Consider the following 19323-nt stretch of genomic DNA (forward strand, 5'->3'; position numbering starts at 1 on the left):
GACTTAATCTGGTGTATCCTTATTTACCACTAGTAAGAAGTCAATAAGATAATACATTTTGTCTGTAGTTTATTCAGTTTTCCTGTGCAATTTATGACCTAGCAACACTAAACCCTGCCCTCGCCTATCACTATTGACTGAAACTGTGTTAGCTGCTGTCGTCACCTTTAGAACATTTTTATGCCACAGACTCGGTCCAGCCCCCTTCATGTCTAATTGCTGTCCTGCAGTGTCTCTCCTCCTACTGCAAATGGTTACCTGGTTAGGTTAGGGGGGAGGGGGAGGGGGAGGTGGTAGTGGATAAATGCCTAAAACCCTCTGCTCTCTTCTGAGAACAACAGAAGAGGGCCTGGAGCACAGTGTTGGCAATCACAGGGTTGCATAAGCTGTGATTCCACAGAAAAGCTTCACAACAGTTAACTGCTCATTCTTCAACTCATCAAAGACAGAAACAGTATTAGTAAAAGAGGGTGAGCAGCTGAGGGGCTGCCGTTCAGGGATCAGTTATGCTTGGAGGCGTCTGCACAGATTTGTTGGTCACAGTGGCTGTACTGCTTCTTACTCAGACAGGGAATCGGTGCAGGTGGGTGTCAGGATAATTTCACTTTTAAATTTTAGCTGATCTGCAGGATATTTATTACATTTTTATGTGCGGAAATGCCAGTTATTTGATTGTTCTTTTCCTTTTTCAGAGCTCAAAATGACTTTTCTTTTGTTACTTTACCGGAGCCGAGGACAACTTCAGGTATGAATGATTTCCTAACAGAGACAAACATGTAAGAAGTAAAAAAAAATACTATATGTAACCCCACTCTTTCCTTTAGAATATGTTACACAGTGTTTCGATGACAGACGTACGGATCTGGTTTGTGACTGGATGAGGAGCCAAAAAAGAACAGGTATAATTAAATGTAATAAAGTAAAATCAAAACACATTTTTTAAGCAACTCGCTTAGTCCCGCCTTTTTGTAGAGTATTTGGAACATTGGTCCACAGTTCTGTTTTAATCTACAGACTGGCTGTGATTGTGTCTGTGTGACTCTGCATTATCACTAATTGATCAGAAGCAGGCTAATAATATTTAATAACATGGTGTTCTCCCAGGGGCCATCAACCTCAAGGGGCTACACTCCAGGTTCAAATAAAGCACAAAACACACATTTGCATTTAATGATGCAGTTATCATTAAACGCAAATGTGTGCACGCAGCAGATGTACATCTTTGTTTTATAATGATAACAAACAGAGAAATGGTTTGCCATTTCTGAGGCAGCTAAATTTGTGATGCAACATAAAAAGTTAATTCCTACACTGGGTTTTAAAAAGGATGGAGGAACAAGGTCACTGAATTTGTACTCTAGAAACAAAGTGTCAAACTGGAGGTATAAATAGTATATTGCGTTTTCTTTTTCAGCTCCAGAGGATGTTGCAGTTAATGTGTTAGAAAGTGGCCCCATGGGGATGGAGGGAAAGGCCTGTCTAGAATTCTGGTACCTGGCCCCAGCTGCAGCTCAGGGGTCTGAACTTCGTGTTCTCCTAAAAAACAGGCTTGGGCTGATAGAAATCTGGACCTCACCTGCTCTCCCTAGAGACGCATGGAGACAAGTTTTTGTATCTCTGGATATCATCGAACCAGGAACTCAGGTAAAAAAAAGCACATATTACCACAGATCTGAGCGAGCTGTAGAATCTTCTGCACAGCGTATTTAAATAGATGAACTTCTTTCACATCAGGTTGTATTTGAAGCAGTGCAAACAGAGGACCAGACCTCTTTTAAGCAGATAGGTGTAAGAAGAGGCTCATGCGGTGAGTTTTTAATCTTCAACCGTCTCAAAAAAGTCTAGAATTTGTATGTGCTATTAACACTGAACATTAATGTCAATCAGTTATTCTAAGCCAGATGATGTCATGGTTACAATATCATTGTTTACTTGGTCATACCCCTCCCCACACAGGACCCCAGTGTGAAGCTAACACAGAGATATGGACAGATGAGTCCACACACTGCCTCTGTTCTGTTGGCCAGCTCCTCTGCTCTCCCTCTCAGTGCCCTAGGGGCCAAATTTGTGGTCCTCAGAGAGAAGTCTCCAGTGGCATCTTCACCTCTGGGACGTGCACCATACACAGTCACACAGACTGCAGCACTTTTGATGGGGTGTTGTTCCGTTTTGTGGCCCCCTGCACCTATGTCCTGGCTAAGACCTGTACACGCACTCAGGCTTTGCCCATGTTCAGTGTGGAAGTGGTCAATGAGCAGAACGGCAATGCATCGCTGCCAACTGTCAAGCAGATAATCGTGAACATGGATAACATCAGAGTGTCCCTGCTGAAAAGGCAGACGGACCGTGTGGTGGTAAGTTACCTTCAAGGGACAATTAGCAATTTTACCCACAATTAAAAGGTGATCAGCAAACATTGGTGATACTGAGAACAATATGTCATATTTTATAAGCATGTCCATATAAGCTAAAAGCCATTTTCCCTCAAACACATAGTAGTTACATTCTGTATTTAATTACTCACTTGACATGCTATGAAGTCTTGTACACTCTGCCATTATGTTGTAATTACCATTCAGCTAATCTCCCACCCATTCTGCTGATAAAGTGAGTTTATCATAACATTTTGTGGTTTCACGTCCTGGAATTCATAAATGACTTATCAGCTAACAAAGATTTTCTATCTTCAGATTTTTATGCTAACTGCCACGTACTGTAAGTCCACATTGCGAGGAAGTCTAAAGGTGATTGTTTTTTTCTTTAGGTTAATGGTGTCTGGAGAAAGCTTCCACTGAGGAATGGCTCCTTCAACGTCAACAGCAACCCTGCTGCTATTGTACTGAGCACCAGATTTGGTCTTTCTGTTTCATACGATAATGCTGGCGCCGTCCATGTCTCCCTTCCGTCCTCCTACTCCGATAAAGTCTGTGGCATGTGTGGCAATTTTAACCACCTCACAGAAGATGACTTCCAGAAACCTGATGGTACAAATGCAGAAAGTGCTACAGCTTTGGCAGAAAGCTGGGAGAGCAGTGAAACCGCCTCCCACTGCGAAACCATTCTAGTGCCTCATCTGTGTGATCCACTAGAGAAGGCAGAGTATGCCAGTGACCTGTACTGTGGAGGCCTCCTCTCCAGCACTGGCCCCTTTGCTGATTGTCTATCAGTTGTAGGGGCAGAGAGCTACTTCAGGGGTTGTGTGACTGGCATGTGTTCCACTCATGGTGACCCTGCAGTGCTTTGTGAGGTATTACAGGTCTACAATGATATCTGTCAGGAAGCTGGAGTTCCCATACCCACATGGAGGAACTCTACATTCTGCCGTACGTTGCTTTGTGGATTTAATTATTTCTTTCTCTTGTTCTTAGAATGGGGAAATTGGTGCAAGTAAAGGTCATGATCTCCTCTCTTTCCTTTTTGTTTTCCTGTGCCCCCTTAGCCCTCGAATGTGGAGAAAACAGCCACTATAACTCATGTGCTGATGGCTGTCCTGAGGTGTGCTCCAGTGTGGATATTACCAGTCCCTGTGGAAGCTGTGAGGAAAGATGCGACTGTGACTCTGGCTTCAAACTCAGTGGGGATAAGTGTGTCCCAGCAGACAGCTGTGGTTGCTGGCATAATGGAAAACACTATGAGGTAAGAGAGGCAGATTAACGCAAAACAATTTCCTATTCACATATTCAATTTCACACTGTATTGTAATCACACTACACTTTCACTCTCACACAACTCTTCTCCCCACAGAAAGGAGAAACGCTGGTGGAACTGGATTGTGTGCAACAGTGTCAGTGCATGGGTAATAATATCATGCAGTGCACCACATTAAAATGTGCAGACTATGAGGTTTGTAAGGTAAAGGATGGCGTGAAAGGCTGCTTTCCTTTCGAACCTGCCACCTGCAGCGTGTACGGTGATCCACACTACATCACCTTTGACGGGCTCGCCTATGACTTTCAAGGTGGCTGCACTTATACATTGACGACCACATGTGGCGGTGAAAGCTCAGTCCAGTTCTCTGTGCTTGGACACAACATGCATCCGCCCCTTCAGAACTTCACCAGGTCCAAGCTTGAAGCTGTGACTCTTCAGGTTGAGGACCTGCACCTCACCATGAATCAAAGTGGAAATGTCTACGTAAGCATACTGCTCTGACCAGCACATATAAAATGCACAACAAAGGCTGTGTCTCAGTGACTTAGTATGGTTTCCAATTCTTGTAAACAGTTACTTGTGACCTGTTGGTCCATTTATTAGCTGTTCTGTATTATCTGCTGTAACTTATTAATGAACCCAACTTTCATATCAGCACACATGCATGGGGTTAGATATACTTTGTGTCAGGTCACTAAAGGAAGTCAGATGTTTGTCACGCAAATACAATCATTAATAGTCAACACACTTATCTCTGACCTGAAAGATTTATTATATTACTGGTTGTGTTGACCATACAACATTCCAAAATGTAAAATAAACTCATTACAAAATGTGCTCTTTTTAGGTGCACAATAGCCGTATACTACTCCCCTATGCAACCAATGGTACCTATGGTTCAATATCGGTCTACAATAAGAAAAAAAATATCATCTTGGAAACAACATTTGGCCTCAGAATGCAGATTGATGGGCAGAACAGACTGTTCCTGCAAGTGGATGAGCGCTACAAATATGAACTGTGTGGACTGTGCGGCACTTACTCAGAACACCAGGATGATGACTTTGTAACACCAGGAGGGCAAAATGTCACTAATGCCTTTGACTTTGGTGACAGCTGGAGGGTGCCAGACAATAATGAGTGAGTTCATTTTACATTATGATCATACAGGATAATTGCAAACATCCACCAAACGTAGTATCAATCTGTTTAGCCCTTACTAACTTGAGTATGAAGGCTGACTGATCATGAAAGTATGAACAATGACACTGAAAAAGATTGATTGAAAAAAACAACAAAAAAAATGCTATGCTGTGTGTGTATTCTGCACAAGGTGGCTAATCTATTACAAGCATCCATCTTTTGCTTTGCTTTCTCAGGTGTACTGCTGTTCCAAATGATCCAAGAGTCTGTGATAATGAGCAGAAGACCGAGGCCTTAAATGAGTGCTCAGTACTATTTGGGGATGCCTTCAACTCCTGCCATGAACACGTTCACCCAAGCATCTACCTCAGCAGTTGTGTTTATGACCACTGTGCCACAAATGGTGACCGACACACTGTATGTGAATCTTTGAAGTCTTATGCAGCAGCCTGCCAGCTAGCAGGAGTGGAACTTCCCTACTGGCAGATTGGCACCGCTTGTGGTGAGTATCTTAGTCAAATATTACAGCAAATGTATGACATGCACATGTAATTACAGAGATTGTATTTTTCAAATGTTTAATGCTTGAATCCATTCTGCTCACATATTGATTACACATGTAGAAGTTCACATGTAATTTAGCACATGCATCTAACAAACTTTCTGCTCAACATTTTTTTTCCCCACTCTTGACAAACTATATGCAGAGGGGTAGGCAAATAAAAGTTCTTCGTGTAGGATGCCAAAAAAGCTTAAGTGGTGACCTCATTTTCTTTTTTTGTTTGGCTTTTTGTTTTTTGTTTTTTTTTTTCTCCTATTCCAGCTGAACGCACAACTACTGCAACTCCAACAACTCCAACACCTACCTCTACAACTCCAGATCAGACTAGTAAGAGAATTCAGGGTTGGGAAGGAAAATCAGTGCCACATGTAATCCAATACTAAAACTGACAATGCTTGCCTGTGATAGATTTACTGGGTCAAAGAACTGGAGGGGGGTGGTTTAATTATCCACGGACTGGATGTTTATAATGTATACTGTGACTTTTATTTCCAATTCATTCCATTTTTTGATAGTCTGCCCCATGAATTGCAACTTTGAAGAATATCTGTGTGGATGGGAGCAGCTAATACAAGATAGTTTTGATTGGACGAGACATTCTGGACCCACATCATCAATTCTGACTGGACCAAACCAAGACCACACCACTGGAGGTAAAATAATGTGTGAACAACTCATCTCTGTTATGTTACTGCAGTATTTTTTCATGATTTACACTCACTGTGGAACTTTCCAGCTGGTTTCTACATGTACCTTGAGGCAAACAGTGTAACCCATGGAGACTCTGCCCGTTTGTTGAGCTCAATGTGCCATCATGATGGACCACTCTGCCTTCAGTTCTGGTACCATATGTATGGTTCAGCCACAGCCATGGCTCTTAATGTCTTCCTGCTGAAAGACAATAAAGCTACTAAGCTCTGGTCCAAGACGAACAACCAGGGACCAGAATGGCATCGAGGAAGTGTTGATATCAGTGTTTCTGGTCCATTCCAAGTAAGTCTTAAAAATCACCAAAGACGCTGAATGTTTTAGAGTGGTATACAGTTGAGAATTGTAGATTTTTATAATTTTGTTTTTCAGATCATAGTGGAGGGAATTCGAGGATCTAATGATCAATCAGATGTGGCTATAGATGACATTTCTGTCCATTTTGGCTCATGCACAGGTAACATTCATCTCTATCACAAAGGACATCAGTATGCAAAAGACTATTAATGAAATAATGTATCATATAGTTTTTTTCAATTTTAATATGATAATTGACTAAAATGAAGATCATAGCATACAGTGTTTTAAAAGTAAATTTAATATTCTTTAGGTATCTTCTCTGGCTTGGTTGATGGAACGGCACTTCCTCTCACAACTGCACAAGTATTCCCCTCACACGCAAGTAAGCACACAGGAAGCCATAGTTTATGGGTCAGTGGTTTCTGCATCAGAAACGCTGAAATGTAGTTACAGATTAACATTTGTGTCTTGTTCAATTAATATTGAATCTGCATTATTTATTAGTAACTTGAGTTAATTTTTAGGAAGTTGTGTGCTAACACTCAGTTCTCTCTTTTCTTGCAAATGGTTCCCTTCAGTCTGCAATTTAGACTGCAGCTTCGACAGCAATCTTTGTAGCTGGAGTCAGATGATAACAGACGCTTTTGACTGGACATGGCAAAGTGGGTCCACCCCCACTCTAATGACTGGCCCCTCTGCTGACCACACCGGTGGTAAATACTTTTTCTGTATTATAAACGCTGACAGATGATAAACCAAGTAAGTTTTGAGAGATAAATGTTTTATCTTTTTCAGGGGGCCACTATGTTTACATTGAAGCCAGCAGTGTGACCCACGGAGACACGGCTCGTCTCATCAGCTCTGAGTGCTCTGACTCTGGCCCTCAGTGTCTGCAGTTCTGGTACCACATGTACGGCTCAGCAGACACAATGGGCCTGCATGTTTATTTGAGGCAGAACGGAGTGACGAATGCTGTTTGGTGGAAGAGGAATGACCAAGGAAATATGTGGCACCTGGCTCAGGTGGACATCAAAACAACTGGAGCTTTTCAGGTGACTAATTTTAAACCATTACACTTAAAATAATTATGTTCTGCAATACCTTTCTCATGAGTTCCACACCACTATTTAGATCATTATGGAGGGGCGCAGAGGATCCAATGATCAGTCAGACGTGGCAATAGATGATGTAAAGCTTTATCAATGCCACTGTTCAGGTAAGACACAAGTTCACTGAAGGTCATGAAGGCTGTTTTAAATCAGGTTTCTGTGCTGAATACTCATAACATTGTTGCACTGTTACAGATCTGAGTGTCATGGTTACAAAACCACCAGCTAAACCTGATACCACAGCTCCCCCAAGTGTCCCTGTACCAACCACTGCAGCTCCAGAGCCCCCTCTAGCCAATGCAACAGCACAGCCTTCCACTGAGGAAGCAATAACCGGCTCAGTTAATGAGAACAATGTTACTAAAACTGCAAATAACAGGCCGCCCATACACCCAGGTAATAACTGCCCAGCAGCTATTGCATACTGATGGTTCATACATTTATAAAGTGATTTCCACAGTCAGTGGCAGTGATCTAATGAGATTTCTGACTTTCCTTTCCAGTATGCCAACTAAACTGTAATTTTGAGCAAGATTTGTGCCAATGGAATCAGCTGCTTACTGATGCTTTTGATTGGACAAGGCTTAGCGGCTCTACTCCAACTATGAGTACTGGGCCTTCTTCAGATCACACCACAGGAGGTAACGCACCTTCTGACACATTCTTCGTGAGGTTTCTTGTTTATCAAGAACCACTACATAAGGGAAAAATAAACCATATGCTAAACTATATACTGTATAATTGTAGTACTACTTTGTATGATATGTTTCTTAAAATACTAATATGCTGTTTTCAACTGACCCTAATCATCCTATCCTACCATCTAGAGGGCTTCTATGTCTACATTGAAGCTAACAGTGCATCACTTGGAGACCCAGCTCGTCTCATCAGCTCTGAGTGCTCTGACACTGGTCCTCAGTGTTTGCAGTTCTGGTACCATATGTATGGTTCAGCTGAGACAATGGGTCTCCATGTATACCTGGTCCAAAACAGACAGGCTAATGTAGTATGGTGGAAAAGAAATGATCAAGGAAATATGTGGCACCTGGCTCAGGTGGACTTGACAACAACTGGACCATTCCAGGTAAATTACATCTTAAATGTGTTTCTAACATGTCTAGTATTAGTGATGTACTGGTAGTATTAACTTGTGCTCCTAAATGTAGGTTCTGTTGGAGGGGCGAAGAGGATCCAATGACCAGTCTGATGTTGCTATAGATGATGTGTCTCTTCATCGTGGGCACTGTGCAGGTGTCTGCCATATTGATAGTTTAGGCTAATGTCATCATATCAATTTCCCCCTGGGATTAATAAAGTATTTCAGATTCTGATTAATCTAATAGATTATTATTAACACACTGTGAATTGTGGTTTCAGACCTGGAGGAACCAACAGATCAACCACCAACTACAACAGTTCAGTTTACAACCACCACCACAACAGCAGCTACAACTCACTTTAATACACAAGGCTCCACAAAAACAGCAACAACAGAACTACCAATAACATCATTTCCTACGCCTACAGCCCACACTACAGCTAGACCACAACCACCAACAACAGAGCAAGGGGTTGAAACTTCACAACAACCAGAAAATACAGAGGATCCACATATAGCATCAACAGCAACCACATCAGAGCAACCAAACACATCAACAGAAATCCATGAAACAACAGCCAGACCACAACCTCCAACCACAGTTCAGCCAGAGATACCAACAACAGACGGACCACAACCTCCAACCACAGTTCAGCCAGAGATACCAACAACAGCCGAACCACAACCTCCAACCACAGTTCAGCCAGAGATACCAACAACAGACGGACCACAACCTCCAACCACAGTTCAGCCAGAGATACCAACAACAGCCGAACCACAACCTCCAACCACAGTTCAGCCAGAGATACCAACAACAGCCGAACCACAACCTCCAACCACAGTTCAGCCAGAGATACCAACAACAGACGAACCACAACCTCCAACCACAGTTCAGCCAGAGATACCAACAACAGACGGACCACAACCTCCAACCACAGTTCAGCCAGAGATACCAACAACAGACGGACCACAACCTCCAACCACAGTTCAGCCAGAGATACCAACAACAGACGGACCACAACCTCCAACCACAGTTCAGCCAGAGATACAAACAACAGACGGACCACAACCTCCATTCACAGTTCAGCCAGAGATACCAACAACAGACGGACCACAACCTCCATTCACAGTTCAGCCAGAGATACCAACAACAGACGGACCACAACCTCCAACCACAGTTCAGCCAGAGATACCAACAACAGACGGACCACAACCTCCAACCACAGTTCAGCCAGAGATACCAACAACAGACGGACCACAACCTCCAACCACAGTTCAGCCAGAGATACCAACAACAGACGGACCACAACCTCCAACCACAGTTCAGCCAGAGATACCAACAACAGACGGACCACAACCTCCAACCACAGTTCAGCCAGAGATACCAACAACAGACGGACCACAACCTCCAACCACAGTTCAGCCAGAGATACCAACAACAGACGGACCACAACCTCCAACCACAGTTCAGCCAGAGATACCAACAACAGACGGACCACAACCTCCAACCACAGTTCAGCCAGAGATACCAACAACAGATGGACCACAACCTCCAACCACAGTCCAGCCAGAGATACCAACAACAGCCGAACCACAACCTCCAACCACAGTTCAGCCAGAGATACCAACAACAGACGGACCACAACCTCCAACCACAGTTCAGCCAGAGATACCAACAACAGACGGACCACAACCTCCAACCACAGTTCAGCCAGAGATACCAACAACAGACGGACCACAACCTCCAACCACAGTTCAGCCAGAGATACCAACAACAGACGGACCACAACCTCCAACCACAGCCAGCCCACAACCAACACACACAACAACGCCACAGCAAACAATAAGACCGAAACCTAGCACAACACAGCCTACAACAACCACTACAACAACTACATCACAACCTACAACCACCTTTGTACCAAGTAAGTTATTTTTAGTAGTTCTGTGTTTAATGACCTAACTGGACAGAATATTTTACATTGTCATTAAAAATGTATAACAAAGTGTAAACTCTCTAAGCTTATACTTGTTCTGTCTCTGTCTAGCTCCATCTTGCCCAGAAAATAGTCATTACTCCCCTTGTGTCCCTGCATGCAGGCCAACCTGTACATACCTAAATGGCCCTCCTCACTGCAATGACAATGACGATTGTGTGCCAGGATCGTGTGTATGTGATAATGGCTTTGTGCAAAAGAGGAAGGTTTGTGTGCCTGTGCAGCAATGTGGGTGTGTGGACAAGAATGGCAAAAAATACCAGGTGAGTGCCAAATCACAAATCAAATAATGTCATTTTGAAATGCCTGGTACAAAGAAAACACACACACACACACACACACACACATATATATATATATATATATATATATAATTTACAACAAGTGTGCTGACTTTCTCTTTCTTGTTAGTTCAACGAAGTGTGGTACACCAATCACTGTAGCCAGAAATGTAAATGTGAGCGGGACCATGGTGTCGGGAAGATCGACTGTAAAAATAAAGATGAGTGTGACAGAAATGCCGTTTGCCTTCCAAATGATAAGGGCGAATATTACTGCCAGTCTACAGGTGCAGTAAATGCCTTCACTAAAGTCCATGCTGTGCCTAAACCTACACTTACCTACTCATTTATTTCCTGGCTTTACTTGTTTGCTTCACAGGCTTCAGTGGGTGCACTATCAAAGGAGACCCTGAGTACAAAACATTTGATAAGATGAAGCACAACTTTAGGGGTGAAGACTCATACGTGTTGGTTCAGACCAGCAGCTTGCCAAATAACCTACCAGATGTCTACATCGAAGCTATCAACAAACAGACCTCAGATGATGACAAAGATGACAGTCACCAGCATAGCAGCAGTGAAGAAGACCACAGCCACAGAGTCCAGGATGATAATGAAGATGATTATGATGAGGATGATGATGATGATAACAGTGAAAGGCACCATGAACACCAAAGATTGCATGCGCTTAAGATCAGAGTGTACAACCAAACTGTGGAGTTCAAGAAGAATCGAATGCTGATAGTACGTATCTAGTCTGCTCTAAACAGCAGACGGCCTGTCTGTCATTTTACTGAGACACTATGAGATTATATTTCTACCAGTCCACAAACAATCCGGAAATAACCAGATCACTTTTCAAGGCATTACGACAATCCTTTGTGCTAAATTATGCTCTGTTATGCATTATTTCCTACAGGCACAAATATATGAGGGAGACAGAGGCAGCAATATTAACATTATATATTTATCCATGAGTCAGACATTATTAGGCTTGACTTGGAGTAAAGTATACAACACAAGAATATTGTATTAAGCACACCAATCAGAAAATTACAACTAAATTGAATTGAGACATTCCCTTTGTCTCCCTCCAGGTGAATGGAAGGAGAACTACACCTCCTGTCTCACCCACTGCTGGTCTTAACATCCGGGAGCAGTACTCTCGCATCTATCTGAAAACTGACTTTGGCCTCTCAGTGGAGTTTGATGGACGCAGCAAATCTGGTAGCTGTTCTTTACTTCAATGAATAACCTTCAAACACATCCAGAAGCACCCAACACTATTTTATGACACAAGTGACACTGTGTTTTTCCATGCAGAGATTATTCTACCACGCCTTTACAGAAGAAGAGTGGCTGGCCTGTGTGGGAACTTTGACGGTCATAGGCGGAATGACCTAATGAAGCCAGATGGTTCCATGGCACAAAATATCCAAGAGTTTGGAGAGAGCTGGAAAGTGTAACATGGATGTGAGGATGAACAATAAATAAATCATTACTGTTTCAGTTTACATGAAGTCCACGCTCTGTCAGTGTGAACAATGCATATTTCTTTTCCTTAGACAACACACAAAAACTTTAACTTGCTGATTATGTCCCATTGTTCTATACTTCCAGCTTGTTAGGACTATGTTTTGCTGTTGTAATGTTAATGAGGCAGCCTGATGGAACCCATGTGGTTCTGGGATTTGAGAAGGTGTCATGTTTATTTTTTAGGTCTTTACTTATTTTTCAAAACAATTTTGCACTCCCTGACATTCTTTCCACTTTGTGTTATGTCCATGTACACTATTTATTCACACATATTTTTAGGTTACTTTATAAACTGTATCTAATTCAATGTGTCCATTGAATTGATTGTCGTCATTACCTGATATGGTTTTAATTTACCTAGATAAGCATGCACTGTGGATAGATATGTGCCGCCCTGTGTTTAGTCTAGTCAGTCTTAGGTGTGGCTACGACAGCATTCCTTTCCATGCCACGCTACATTTTGAATGCGTAACCCACCACTGTAGAACTGAAAGCATTCAAACCATTACAGAGAACAGGAAAAGATATTCAAACCTTCTGTAACATGATATGTGAAGACAAGATAATTATTTTTTGCTCAATAGACAATAGAATTATTCAAGTCTGGAGAGCTTTTGTATGTGCGTGTGCACATGCACGTGAATGTCTTGTCAATAAATAAGCTTTATATATATATATATATATATATATATATATATATATATATATATATAAAGCAAAATATTATATTAAAAATTTCTTTTAAATACAGAGAGCTAGAGGTCACCATCGTCTTCTACTTTTTTGTCATTGACTATATTTACATGCACAGCAATCCAGTGTGGCTAATGCAGAGTGTGGCTGTAATCCATAACTCCACCCGCTACATATTACAACTGCTTGTGCATTATATGTTTTAGTATTGAGATTAGCATCTCACAGTCAAACTACAAGTTTTAAATACCGTAATAAACAAAAAATAACAAGTAATCAGGAATATTACTGTAGCTGCAGTGCTTGTAAACCCTTTATTCTGAATATTTTTTAACAAGAATAAGTACCTTAATCAGAATATGGTGTGCATGTAAAGCCATTGTTTAACTAGATAATACTGCACTTGAGCAGGTGACAGGTACAGTATTGTGTGTTTTTATATGATTTGTAGACATAAACAGAATTACATTTAATTTTTATAACTTAAAACTTTTCTCTAGCCTTTACTCATCATTGTCCTTTATGTTTGTTCTAGCACAAAACACCACTCCGAGAGGTAATACCCACAACACCACCACCCAAATATATAGTACAATGTTCTTCATCTGTTCCTATGTCAGTAATGATTTTTTTTCTATAACCTGTGCTAGGATAATTTTGTAGTTTTCACTTCTGTGTGCTCCACCAGGGTGTGCTGGTCCACCAGTGCTGTGTTGCTCTAGTAGTAACGCAACTTGCAACAGGGGTTGCTACTGTGATGCAGCCTGTGTGACATTCAGGGACTGCTGTTCTGACTATGGATCAACCTGCTTAGAACGTGAGGAGGAACACACAACATAGGAAACATGTATGGTAGTTGAGGATTTATGGTGCCCATCTTTCTTTCTGACTACAGCTTTGGCTGCAACACCACAAACAAGACCAACCAGCAGCACTCCGTCTACAGTGGCCAATATTACCCCAGCATCACTGAACACAACATCAGCACTAGTTGATATTAACATAAGCTCAGCATCTATTGCACCTGATACTATAACAACCAGCCAAATAAACAATGATACATCTGTAAAAGCAACTTTAACAGTCTCTGTGGCACCTAGCACAATAAACAGCAACACCACTGCACATAACAAAACAACTTCGGCAGCACTATCCGATAACAGCACCTCTTCATCATCGGTGACCCCTTCAACAATAACACCTAATGCAACAAGCAACAGTACTGCATCTACACAGCTGGCTGTCATTGCGGTGTCATCATCATCATCTACAACAGCAACCAGCCAGGAAAAGAGCATATCAAAACCTTTAAATGGATCTTCAATATCAGGTCAGTTTCTGTCATCAATTAAGTAGTGCTATATATTGTGTATGGAATGGATGCTGAGCAGTATTGCACATTGCGGTTAATGCACACAGAAGTTGTCCATTTGGCTTCGAATAAAGAGTCCAGTTGCATGGTTCAGTATGTGGGGTGTGGTTAGTGTTTGTGTGTGTTCAGTATGGTGGGTGACTGACTGCTTGTGGAAAGAAACTGTTCCTGAGTCTGGTTCTGATGGACCTGTACTGCCAATGTACTGCCAAAGCGACAGTGGCTGGAGGATGCAGAGGATTTGGGCATTGTGAAATGCAGTCTGCTTTACCTTGATTTTCCTGTCTTTGCAGGGGGAATAACACCATCAGAAACAGGCTCAACTCCGGACACTAGCAGTGTCACAGGTTCACCAGCAGATGGCACAAAGACTAGCTCAGACACAGGTACAGTTAATCCAGAATCCCCAACAACAGCTAGACCACAACCTCCAACAACAGGGGAGAATGCAGAGGAGTTGGGCATTCTGTAAGTTAAACGCAGTCTCCATTAACTTGAATATCCTGTCTTTGCAGGAGAAATAACACCGTTAAAAACAGGCTCAACTCTGGACACTAGCAGTGTCACAGGTTCACCAGCAGATGGCACAAAGACTAGCTCAGACACAGGTACAGTTAATCCAGAATCCCCAACAACAGCTAGACTACAACCTTCAACAACAGGGGAGAATGCAGAGGAGTTGGTCATTCTTGAATGCAGTCTGCATTAACTTGATTTTCCTGCCTTGTAGGGGGAATAACACCGTCAGAAACCAGCTCAACTTTGGACACTAGCAGTTTCACAAGTTCACCAGCAGATGGCACAAAAACTAGCTCAGACACAGGTACAGCCAATGACCAGGTAAAGTACAGTAGTTATGTCTGAGACCACAGCTTTGATCGGCTGATACCGATTCCAATCTGTCCTAGTGCCATCTTAATAAAATATTTGTGTGGATACACTTTGATTAACCTGGCTCTTTAAAAATCCTGCTCAAAAGTATGTAGCCCATAGGCTCTCTTCTGTTGTGGCATATACTGCAGCATGTCTAGTTATGCCTTTTACATTATGTTTAGGCTGATGGATCAGCTGCATGGTGCAGTATGTAGAGGTGAATGCATGTCGAGTGAGAGTGGGGTGTGGTTAGTGTATGTGTGTGTTCAGTATGGTGACTGCTTGTGAAAAGAAACTGTTCCTGAGTCCGTTTGTCCTGGTTCTGATGGACCTGTACCACCAATGCAAAGTGACAGTGGCTGTGGCTTGAGTATGCAGAGGAGTTTGGCATTCTTAGGGTGGAGTCTACATTAACCTGATTATCCTGTCATTGCAGGGGGAATAACTCTGTCACAAACCAGCTCAACTCTGGACACTAGCAGTGTCACAGATTCACCAGCAGGTGACACAAAGACTAGCTCAGACACAGGTAAAGTTAAATCAGAATCCCCAACAGCTAGACGGCAACCTCTAACAACAGGGGAGGATGCAGAGGAGTTGGGCATTCTGTAAGTGGAACGCAGTCTGCATTAACTTGATTATTCTGTCTTTGCAGGGGGGATAACTCTGTCAGAAACCAGCTCAACTCTGGACACTAGCAGTGTCACAGGTTCACCAGCAGATGGAACTAAGACTAGCTCAGACACAGGTAAAGTTAAATCAGAATCCCCAACAGCTAGACGACAACCTTCAACAACAGTTCAGACAGACATACCAACAACAGCTGGACAACAACCTCTAACAACAGAGGAGGATGCAGAGGAGTTGGTCATTCTGGAATGCAGCCTGCATTAACTTGATTTTCCTGTCTTTGCAGGGGAAATAAAACCGTCAGAAACCAGCTCAACCCTGGACATTAGCAGTTTCACAGGTTCAATCAAAAAAGTTTACTTATTCTGACCTATTCTGAGTGACTGAAGCAAAGTAATTTAGTTCAATTTAGTTCAGTCATGTAATTAATTACAAATAGAGCTGTTATGTTACCAGAAATCTGGCAATGTTCATTTTTTTTTTAATTTTTGTTACTCACCGCTGTAAAAAGGCAGCAAACTCGTAAGCAGCAAGAAATACAACTCAAACCAATCCATGTCTGATGTGTGACTGCTGTGTAGCTCAAGTAACAATTGAGCATTCTGGAATGCAGTCTGAATTAACTTGATTTTCCTGTCTTTGCAGGGGAAATAAAACCGTCAGAAACCAGCTCAAACCTGGACATTAGCAGTTTCACAGGTTCACCAGCAGATGGAACTAGGACTAGCTCAGACACAAGTACAGCCACATTACACTGTCCTAATTCCATCTTAATAACATATTTGTGTGGATTAGGGTTGGGCGATATTGGCAAAAAAATTAATCACGATTAATTGTGGCATTTAGCCGATAACGATAACGATTTGACGATTAATTGATGACAATTGCACTTACATGTTTTTGACTCTAAATCGCCACATTGTTCTGAATTGATACTGACAAATCATTAGGTCAAGTGAACTACTTCATTCTAACAGGCTGGTGAGTAGTGATTAGGCACAAACCAGCCATGGAAATATGTATTGATAACAGATGCACACTGCTTCAAAGTAATAATGAAGCAAACGTTTAAAGTAACTTTGTCCTTCAAATGTTCTTATCTTAATCACAGAGCAGTGCATGTCAGCATTAAAATTAAACAGGGCAAATAAGTTCAGAAAAGTCACATCAGTGATTATTAAAGTTAAAAAATGTGTCTGTGCAAATGAACCTGTGACTGAATGTGTCCCACACTAGTGCATGTTTTCACTCAGACTGTAGAACAGCAGCAGAAAAAACATTACAAACAAACCGGACAATTCCACATTTAAATGTATGTCTGTGCAAATCAAGCTGCCTTATGTTCTTCCAGCGCTTAGTTTGGTCGTAGGGAGCACGATGACTACACGTATCGCGGACTCTCGGCTGAGTGGAATTCTTTCAATATCTGCTGGAGGAGACTTCGCTGTTGTAATGTTTCCTATCTTGCTGTGGAGTCCGTAAATAAAGATCGGAGTTCATTCCTTTGATCCGAGCAAAAGTCCAGCAACAACCAACGCTCCACGCTTCACCTAATGCATGTGGCGGCACTATATACAGCTGTAGCGGCGTTGTGTCCTCGTTGTGCTTTCTTCGGCTTTCTTCGTGCTCCGGTTTATGGTGACAGACGTTGAATCTCTGTTAGGAACGTGCTGCTCTGCATCATTTAACTAAAACACCGCTGTCTTCCGCCATTATTGTTATTGTGGGCTCACATGTGCGTGCTTGACGGTGATGGTGAGTGTACGTCTCACACAAAAATGCGTGATCATGACGAAACGCGACTAATCGCCGTAATCGATAAGTGGCGAATATTAATCGGTGACAGTTTTTCTGACGATTAATTGCACACGATACGATTTTGCACAAGCCTAGTGTGGATGCACTTTGATTAACCTGGAACTTTAAAAATCCTGCTCAAACATTCTACTCTGCTACAGGAGGAAGTGTGTAGCCCATAGGCTCTGTTCTATTGTGGCATATATTGCAGCATGTCTAGTTAAGCCTTTTATACGATAGTTTAAACTGATGGAACAGCTCATACTTTCAATTTCCAATTATTTTGGTCAGCATCAGGCCAAAACTGAATATTAGATCAGCACATCCCTACTGACAAACATGGACTTATGTGTCTTGCTTTCCTCAGATTCCCAAACAGTGACTGTTCTCTTAAAGGCTACTTTGTTATCGTATAATGGGGACAATGAAGAGGAGATTTTAGAGGCTCTATCTAATGTGAGTACAAGCGACCATCAAATACACATCATACAATCACACTATCACTACAGCTGTATGATCATTGTATGTCTTTTCTTTTACAGTTTGTATACCAGGCTGTTCTCCAGCAAAACTGTACAGGCTGCACCATGAGAATCAGATCAACCAAACCCAAATTAGACTATAGGCTAAAGTTAATAAATACTACATAATCCTCATATATCTATATACTATAGACGCATGTGTTAAATTTAAATAAATTCTGTAATTCCAGAGCCAACATGTTCCTTTCTTACTAACAGCTTCTGTATGCATTTAGTTAATCATCAAGGAAAAAATTGTCTCCTCCCCTTTAAAGCTCGACTTGTTACTTGAGCTACACAGCAGTCACACATCAGACATGGATTGGTTTGAGTTGTATTTCTTGCTGCTTATGAGTTTGCTGCCTTTTTACAGCGGTGAGTAACAAAAATTAAAAAAAAATGAACATTGCCAGATTTCTGGTAACATAACAGCTCTATTTGTAATTAAATACATGACTGAACTAAATTGAACTAAATTACTCTGCTTCAGTCACTCAGAATAGGTAAGAATAAGTAATCTTTTTTGATTGATGGGTGGTGTAAATTAGACATATTACATCAACAATTTATGTAATAGTGATGATCATCGTGATCATCAAATACACAACTGATTGAATAGATATGAAGGAATAATCTGAACTGTGTGCAGATTTTAGGCTTAAAAGTAAGAAAATGAATTATGCTTTCACACTTTGTTACATGAGCAGCCACTGTTTCTTAATGCAAATCAATATGTTATTTAAAGATAAAAGTGGTACTTGAGTTATGGGAACAATACAAGGTGTCACAGATGGAATGTTGTACAACCTGTTAATCTGGAGGAGTAGGCTTCTCAACAAAATTTTCAGTAAGTAGCTGCCCCTGTATTTACCTAGGTTGTGGTAGAAGATCAGATTTAAAACCTCTCCTTATCTGCTGAGCCTGAACTTGTCGAATGATGTCATAAATATTTCTGTTTTTCCACTCTCATCCAACAGCAGCACTAAACACCACGACACCTGCCACAGAAAGCAACAACACTACAGAAGGCAGAACAGAAAACATCACAAGC

At 41.7% G+C, this 19323-nt stretch overlaps 2 protein-coding genes across 4 annotated transcripts; both read left to right on the forward strand.

The window, feature by feature from the left end:
• Positions 1-349: 349 nt before the first annotated feature.
• Positions 350-12364, forward strand: LOC114449761 (zonadhesin). Of its 3 annotated transcripts, XM_028427591.1 has the most exons (30): positions 350-583; positions 693-745; positions 825-899; positions 1415-1644; positions 1735-1807; positions 1957-2354; positions 2765-3323; positions 3440-3636; positions 3745-4134; positions 4499-4791; positions 5031-5296; positions 5618-5683; positions 5872-6009; positions 6093-6349; positions 6437-6521; positions 6675-6746; positions 6943-7077; positions 7160-7416; positions 7496-7580; positions 7669-7869; positions 7977-8114; positions 8301-8557; positions 8640-8724; positions 8851-9185; positions 9282-10497; positions 10621-10832; positions 10981-11137; positions 11230-11594; positions 11948-12077; positions 12174-12364. In XM_028427591.1, exons 1-30 carry the CDS (start codon positions 507-509, stop codon positions 12314-12316), a joined length of 6945 nt encoding a protein of 2314 aa, XP_028283392.1. In that variant the 5' UTR covers positions 350-506; the 3' UTR covers positions 12317-12364. The 3 variants fall into 3 exon arrangements, with proteins under 3 accessions (XP_028283392.1, XP_028283390.1, XP_028283391.1); XM_028427589.1 differs by having other exon boundaries at positions 8851-10497; XM_028427590.1 differs by lacking the exon at positions 5618-5683 and having other exon boundaries at positions 8851-10497.
• Positions 12365-13601: 1237 nt separating this feature from the next.
• Positions 13602-16787, forward strand: LOC114449665 (uncharacterized protein DDB_G0271670-like). Its single transcript, XM_028427484.1, has 10 exons — positions 13602-13635; positions 13768-13896; positions 13975-14409; positions 14745-14837; positions 14967-15059; positions 15182-15274; positions 15761-15853; positions 15980-16072; positions 16241-16294; positions 16600-16787. Exons 1-10 carry the CDS (start codon positions 13602-13604, stop codon positions 16785-16787), a joined length of 1305 nt encoding a protein of 434 aa, XP_028283285.1.
• The last annotated feature ends 2536 nt before the right edge of the window (positions 16788-19323 follow it).

Source organism: Parambassis ranga, chromosome 17 (genome assembly GCF_900634625.1).
Source record: "Parambassis ranga chromosome 17, fParRan2.1, whole genome shotgun sequence".
Classification (NCBI taxonomy): Eukaryota; Metazoa; Chordata; class Actinopteri; family Ambassidae; genus Parambassis; species Parambassis ranga.